Here is a 7,966-nt window from a genome sequence, read left to right on the forward strand (position 1 = left end):
CCACCCCCTGCCATGGGCAGGGACACCTGCCACTATCCCAGGTTGCTCCAAGCCCCGTCCAACCTGGCCTTGGACACTTTCAGGGATGGGGCAGTCACAGCTTCTCTGGGCAACCTGTGCCAGGGCCTCCCCACCCTCACAGTAAAGACTTAGTCTGGCTTCTCCAGCTCAGAGAAAAAAGGAACAAAAACACAGAGCAAAGAAGGTGAAAGAACTCACTCTCCACCATTTTATCACAGAAAAAATGAACTTTTGTTATTTTTATAACAAAACAGTTAGCAGCTGGATGATGCCAGCACTTCCTAGTCAAAAAAAAAAAAAAAAAAAAAAAAAAAGAATTTACCCTTGAGGAACACAGCAGTGATTTTCTTCCTCTTGAAAGTACAGATACATGCCATGTACTGCCTGTACTGTGGCTCAGCCTGGTTCAGGAGCCAGCCCAGCCTCACATACCAGGAATTCTCGCTTACCCTTCAAAACTCCATTTTTAAGGGGAGTACAGAGCTTGTACTGATCCCAGGCAAAGGCAATCTCAGCATGTCCTGGGTAGGGCACAGCAAGGCTTCTCCTTACTGAGCATAACTGCATGTGTCTTGCACTTCTTCTGCTTACAGGTGACATCATTTCAACTCTGCTTCTCTGGATAACCTTTCAATTTTGTGGGCAATAAATCAAAGGATTTGGAGAACGTACCTGTAAAAATTCTTTCATCAAACATCCTAGGAGCAAAGGAAAAAAAAATAATTAGAAATAGGTGCTGCTAATGACTGAATTGGAGCTTTAATTAACGAATAGCATTAAATCTAGTCAAAATAGTAATTTTATTCATTCTCTTAAAAAAGGGAATTAATTTTTCAGCTAAAAAAAGGCCTTTTAGCCTGTTGTGCAGCCAAGAAACCTTATAGCATATGCTTTTTAACTAAAGCATCTCTAAATCTGCTTATAAGTCATTCTCTTAATTTAATTAACTTATTAAATGAGGCTGCAATAGGCTGGCTTTACCAAAAGAGACAGTGAGACCAAAGTAGCTGTTGCTGGACCTTCACTTTCCAATGTAGACCATTGACCATGATGTCACCTGTCCCCTGAATATTGTATTTTGGTGCTACCTGCAACTTTGCTCATAGGAGCAAAGTATGTCCAGGGCCACATCCCACAGCCTGATCCAGCGTGGTGCAGCCTGAGCAAAGCAGAACAAAGTGGCTCCTCTATCAATTGACATGAGGAAAGCTAATTCCTTTTAGGATGCCTGAATTCCATTGATGTTGGTGATTTTAGCCCCCTTGGGAGCCTTGCACAGGATTTTTCTAAGCTGTAGTTTCACACCTCTAGGAAGGGAACACAGGTGCTGCATAGGCAGGGACTGAATAAATCAATGTATTATAGAGCAGATTCTCTTGACAGAGAAGCAAAGAGAGATTGCACAGCATAGTGATAACTGGGAATACATCCACTCCTCCTACCCCAGTGGAAAGGCAGACACCTGGACACAGTGCCTGGCCTGTAGGTGATACACTCCTATCACCAGATACAGAGGATGTGCACAAGTTATCAGTGAAAAACAAGGTGGACAGGAATCTCTGTGAGAATATGGATGTTCCTCCCCCCACCCAGGGGCATTGCTCCCATCCACCAAATGCCATTTAAGGTGCTGTAACCACTTGAAATGTTTGGGGTGGCATCAGCAAAATTTGGTACCCATGATCACTTAAAAGAGGGTGGCAGAGCTTGGGGGGGATCATGGTACAGCCAGCTCTGCCACATCCTTGCAAAAAGAGAGAGAGATGAAAACCAGAGGTTTGCAGGGAGAAGGAGTTTTCAACTGTCTTTTACGAAAGAGGGTGCAATGAATTTTTTGTGTCAAAGCAAACCCTATGAGCATGGAGGGAGCACAGCTCAAATCCCTGACACCCTTGAGCCACACGCTCCCCTTTGCTTTCCTCACCACCCACCTTTTGATGACAAAATGGATGTTGTGCCTCTCCTCCAGTATCCGTTTGAGTTTGGGGACACCATAGGTGCAAGGTCTTTTGAAAGGTATTTTGTCTGGGATGCCGATGATCTCCACTGCCTCAGGGTCACAGGCAATCTTCCGGTATGGGACAGGGACCATGTGGTCTAACCCCAAGGCTTCAGCTGAAAGATGAACACATGGTTTTCATTTACACAAGTAAATTACAGACATTAAAACAAAGGTGTAAAGGCTTGAATTCAAGCAGAGCAAATGCTTTCTGCCCTCTTCTCCACTTGTCCCAGAAACCGAGTCCCAGGAGCAGCTCTCCCGTGGGAAATGGGACAAAAAGGAGAGAAAGCAGCAGTAAACACAGCTAACAGTGTCTTCCAAAACTCCCAAACATGCCCAGTGATGCTCAAACGAGGGGTGAGCTGGCTCAAATATCATCCCCAAACTCCTTGTGACCCACCACAGCAGGTTTGTGAGCTCTATGATTCATAAGCTGCATAGCACATGGAATCATAAAATTGTTAATGTTGGAAAAACCCTCTAAGATTGATTCCAACCGAGCAGCACCATGTTCACCAGACCATGTCCCCAAGTGCCACATCCATATGTTTTTTTGAACATTTCAAGGGATGGTGACTCCACCATTACCCTGGGCAGCTTGTACCAGTGCCTGACCATTGTTTCAGTGAAGAAATTTTCCCCAATGTCCAATCTAAACCTTCCCTGGAGCAGCTTGAAGCAATTTCCTCTAATTCTATCACTTGTCACCTGGGAGAAGAAACTGACCCCCTCCCCCCCCCACCTGGCTACAACCTCCTTCAGCTAATTAGGAGCAAGAAGGTCCCCTCTGAGCCTCCTTTTCTCCAGGCTGAGCCCCCACAGCTTCCTCAGCTGCCCCTCATCAGACTCATGCTCCAGACTCTTCTTAAGCTCTGTTACCCTTTGGACACATTCCAGCACCACATATATAAACCATAAGTTAAAGGGCTTGTCTCAAGCCCATACGCAACTCACAGGTGACACAGCACACATCTACAGCCCATCTGTAACTCATGAATTACACAGCCTGATAAGGATGGCACAGTTGAAAAGCCCACCAGCCCCAAGTGATTTCCCAAGCTCCCACCTGCCCAGATGCCCAAGAGCTACACCAAAAGCGCTGCCCATGGCAAAGGGAACACCAACAACATCCACAAGCCGTGTAAATGGAGAAAAAAGCAGCTGCAACAACAACCACCTTCTTTTTACCTGCCACATTAATGTAAAAGGGCCACCTGCCACCACTCCTGGTGCCCAAGTGCTATGATCCAGCATGCTACATTCCCAGACAGGGCTGTTTTACAGCCCGGGTATAAATTCCTTGACAATGGTGTGGGGATCCAAACAGAAATATTGACATAACCTTCAGGAGACACCCTGAAACTGGGAGATGCTGAGCTAAATGTGTTAGGAAGAGCAGGGAGCTCTAGCATATGGCTTCTGCTGCTGTGTTAGGGAACAAAAATGATTGCTATATAATGATATGCAATCCACAAGCACTGCAGATGCATAATGGGATATTAACTCCTACTCACCATATCTGCTGTTAAACAGAATTTGCACGCACTCCCTAAGGGTGTTGATGTCTTCAGTTTCTTTTATAAAACTGTCCCACTTATCTATCAAAACAAAATACAAGAAATAAGAAACTACCATATGGTTCGTACTCAGCAGATGCACTTTTCTCCTGCAAAGCAGGAACAAGACTTTAAAAATTATTTCCCTCTTCCTCAGTGAATTTTACCGGGCTGGCAGATAAGGTCTGGGCTTCTCCAACCCCAGACCGAAGCACTCTCCTTGGCATGTGCAAAGCAGATTTCTAAGAAATGACCCCATAAAATTTCTCAGCCCTGAAATGAAAGACCCTCTTGGACAGAGCCAACTCCACCTGGAATGAACCCTTGAAAGGTACAGCCATTTCACAAGTGGAGCTTTTCCATCTTCTCCTCTTTCCCAACCTTCCCACCCATATTTTTTCTCCTCTTTAAGGCAGGCACGGGTTTTTAGGCTGCATTTCCCTTGGGTGCGGTGAAGGTGGGGAAATGGCAGTCTCCTCCCCACTGCTGATCCTCCCAAGCACTGCTGCAGAATCCCACTGGGACTAGTGGATTTCAGTCATTTTGAAATAATGCCAAGTTTTCAGCAGGTATGTACTGTTTGCAGCTGGGGCAAACAGCCTCGTCCAAAGCCGTGCCTTGGTTTCCTGTGCAGGAAGCAGAGATGGGAATTCCCAGCCAGCTGGCAGTGCTCAAGGACCACTAGAAGCATCTTGGAATGGCAGGGATGGACCAGAGCAGAGATGAAGGTCTTGGCTCCAATGCAAGATGCATCGCCTCCAGCACTGCCAGGTCCCTGCAGAGCGTGGAGAGGGCTGGGAGACTGCTGGGGAGAGATGTGGTGAGGGGGACCTTTCCCTAAGGCTGCCAGCTGCCTTTAATGCTGGAGCAGGACACAGACCTGTCTTGTCATGGACAATGGAGAAGAGGATGCGCTTGGATGAGTGCACATTCTGGATGAGGGGACCTCCGGAGACTGATGATTTCTGTCCTGGACAAGAGGGGAGACAAGGAGAAAGGGCTGATGAGAGCCTGACCAGTGCTCCAGGCACCACAACAAGACCCTGGGTGCTGTCCACTGCCAATGATGCTGACCCAACCCTTCTGTCTCTCCTCCATGCACCTTGGCCAGTGACACCCGGTGCAGTGCTGGCCAGACCGACCCCTGCCATCCCCACTCCAACTGCCCTTCTGGCCTGGTGGTGCAGCACCTGTCATTGTGGGGCAAAAATAGAGGTGCACCCTGTCAGCACCTTGCAGGCACCCAGAGAAGGGCTGGGGCAGTGCAGCATGACAAGAGCTCTGCTCACTGCCACACAGGCCAAGCTCTACACTGGTTTTAATCCAAGGACTGCCAAAACCCCCAGCCTGTCCTCTAGCAGGGCCAGGGGTGGGCTGTGCATCAGGCCCTCATCTGAGAGCAAACTCCAGGCTATTACCACAGCAGTCGCTGTACTCCTGTGAGGAAGGCACCTTCAGCTCTCCCGCCGGCCGGGCCAGCAGCGCTTCGCCCACTGCAGGTGGCCCAGGCAGCCCCGAGGACACCTCCTGCTTGAGGTCGATGGCGACAGGGGTGGGCAGTGAGACGCCGTAGAGGAAGCTGGTGACAGCCATGGTGGAAGGGGTGTCCTGGGTGGTGGATTTGGCCACAGGGCCGTTGGCACCAGAGTCTCGGCTGCCCTTGGAGGCGAGGGAGGAACAAGTTAACTCGATGTTGGGGTTGGGCTCTCGGCTGGGCTCATCTGCTGGCCTGAGGGGAAGGAAGGGAGAAGAGGAGGGAAAAACAGGTTCCTTTGGGCCCACGGCACTGCTAAGCTGCAACAAGCAAGGATGTGGAGGGGGAGGAAGAGCCATGCCTGGGAGGGTGGGACATGCTGCACCACCAGCTGCCAGGCTCCTTGCTGAGGAGGGCAATGAAGACGATTAGAGGGTTAGAGCACCTCTCCTATTTCGAAAGGCTGAGAGAGTTGAAATTGTTCAGCCTGGAGAAGAGAAGGCTCTGGGGAGAACTTACTCTGGCCTTCCATTACCCAAAGGTACTGGAGAGCTGGAAAGGGACTTTTGACAAAGGCAGGGAGTTACAGGACAATGGGGAATGGCGTCAAACTGGAAGAGGGTTGATTTGGATTGGATATTAGGAAGAACTTCTTCCCTGTGAGGGTGGTGAGGCCCTGACACAGGCTGCCCAGGGAAGCTGTGGCTGTCCCATCCCTGGAAGTGTTCAAGGCTGCGCTGGATGGGGCTTGGAGCAACCTGGTCTAGTGGAAGGTGTCCCTGCCCATGGCAGAGGTTTGGAATGAGATGGTCTTTAAGGTCCCTTCCAACCCAAACCATTCTATGATCCAGAAGTTACATCCATCGCTCAAACTCCTGAGCATCTTCAGGCACCTGAATGGTTCTTGTTTTCTTTAAGTGGAGATGATTAGTCTTACAGCAGTTCAAAGCATTTTTATTAGCTAGGACAAAGCTGCCCAGCTCCATGCCCAGTGCATTTAAGGGGTAAAACCTTTTATGACCACAATCACTTGGCTCCATTGCCTGTGCCAGCCCCCAACACCCATGGCACATTCAAAGGGGAGCTCAGTTAGCCCAGGGATGAGTTTCAGACTGAAGAAACCAACATGCTTCACATGAGATAGGGAGCCACAAGCTCACAGACAGCTCAAATTCTGCGTGTCCTACTTTTAGCTGTCTTAGCCTGATTTTCCAGAAGCATCAAGCCTTTAGAGGAGGTATTTGGTCATGCTGAGGGGAAACGCACCTAAAACTACTGAACCCCTTGCTTAAGTGTGGCCAAAAGGGGGAGTTTGCTCTGCTGCAGTCCCCCACTTTCCTCCTTGTCTGGCATTAAAGAACCCATTTCAGCCTGGGAAGACACTTGCAGCATTTACCCTGGAAATCCCTCTGGAGACAGAAAAGCACTTAGCTTACTGCAGTGGAAATTTTGGCAGAGATACACAAAAGGATGCAGTTAATGTGCATGTTTACACACACTTTTTATAGAAATGAGTCTGAAATGGACTCAAGCCCCCCAACACAAACAAATCTCTGTGCAAGGCTGGGTTTGGCATGGCTGGACCCAGGTTTGTGGGTCTCGAGGAGAAGTTGGGACATGGGAGGGACCCTCCTGCCTGTGCCACACAAAATCATCATCTGCCAGTGTTGAAAGATACAACATCTACACCATCCCAAGGGCGTGCTGCTCTCCTGTTCCTTGGATGTCCCCAAGATTACCTTTTTAGCCTGAAGCGGATGTTGTGGCTGTGCTCTAGAATGGCCATCAGGGATTTCACATCATATTCCAGGGGTTTCTTAAAGCTGATCCCCTCAGGCAAGCCGGTAACTGCCAGCAAACCTGGCTCTTTCAGGAACCTCTCATACGGCAAAGGGACCACGCTGCTCTTCCCCATGGCTTCACCTGGGGAGGGGACAAAGTTACACACTGACAAATACCCTGTGCCCCCAACCATGGCTGAGCTGGGCTGGAGGAGCAAATGCAAAAGCAAGAAATACCAACAGAACCATTAGGAGAAAAAAAAACATTCTTACCTTTGCACTTAGCATGCAAGGCACTCCAATTCCTTTCTAAAAGCACTAATTAATAAAAAGCTCATAAAAGCCAATAAGCAGATGTCTCATCATTCAGGTTGCACAGTAAAATCCTCAGTTGGGGTAACTTGGCACAAGCCCACCCCTGGGAGTGCCCAGCCATATGCCAGTGAGGTACATGGCCATCAGCAAGGTGGGAGGGAGCCAAGGGCTGACAAACAAGGCAGAAGAGCTCACGATGATTTTTATCTCATGTTTACTGAGATATTCTGGGAACCTTATTTCTAGTCAATTTTCTTATTTTACCTCCTGGAAGAACGGAAAGCAGTTTGATTGCTGTTGCTGTCAAGCAGCCTTGATTCACTTTGATAGACAAGGAAAAAAACCAAAACCAATAATCTCCCTCCATCCCACTATTCACAGACAGCTTGAACATCGATACATTTGACTGCACAATCACCTCCAGCAGCCCAGAACTCTCACCTGCTCCCCTCAACACTGGCCACATAGCCCCACCATGTTCCTCTGGCTCCATTTTACTTCTGACACCAAAATCTCCCCAAGGAGTCAGGTACAAACTGCTTTCCCTTCCCTGGCAGCAGCAGACAAGCAGCAACCATTGCAATTACATAGGGATTTTCTAAACCAGATAAAGAGCCTGTGTGCCAAAACCAGGGCTGCCCTACTATGCTCTGCAGGCAAAACACCATCAGAAAAACAGCCTGCTCTGAAGGATTTCAAGGAATGGCCAAAACCCTCAAGCTACTCTCTGGGGAAAAATTACTTTGGAAACTAACCCAAGCCACTGTGATCAATAAACATGGTGCTGAAAGCATGAAGAAAAAGAAACAGCCATGCA

At 48.6% G+C, this 7,966-nt stretch overlaps 1 protein-coding gene across 9 annotated transcripts in view; it reads right to left on the minus strand.

Annotated features, from left to right (window-relative positions):
• Positions 1 to 7,966, minus strand: part of GTF2IRD1 (GTF2I repeat domain containing 1) — a 70,125-nt gene that overhangs the window by 34,372 nt on the left and 27,787 nt on the right. For 8 of the 9 annotated variants that reach the window (XM_017735319.1, XM_017735320.1, XM_008634497.2 and 5 more), the window contains exons 5-10: positions 6,793 to 6,976; positions 4,998 to 5,308; positions 4,460 to 4,549; positions 3,538 to 3,621; positions 1,953 to 2,136; positions 694 to 719 (exon numbers count right to left, since the gene is read on the minus strand). In XM_017735319.1, coding sequence (XP_017590808.1) covers positions 694 to 719; positions 1,953 to 2,136; positions 3,538 to 3,621; positions 4,460 to 4,549; positions 4,998 to 5,308; positions 6,793 to 6,976 — 879 coding nt within the window. The remainder of the gene's footprint in view (positions 1 to 693; positions 720 to 1,952; positions 2,137 to 3,537; positions 3,622 to 4,459; positions 4,550 to 4,997; positions 5,309 to 6,792; positions 6,977 to 7,966) is intronic. The other variant, XM_017735313.1, reaches the window with a different exon arrangement.

The sequence above is a fragment of the Corvus brachyrhynchos genome, unplaced genomic scaffold, assembly GCF_000691975.1.
Source record: "Corvus brachyrhynchos isolate BGI_N302 unplaced genomic scaffold, ASM69197v1 scaffold15, whole genome shotgun sequence".
Classification (NCBI taxonomy): Eukaryota; Metazoa; Chordata; class Aves; order Passeriformes; family Corvidae; genus Corvus; species Corvus brachyrhynchos.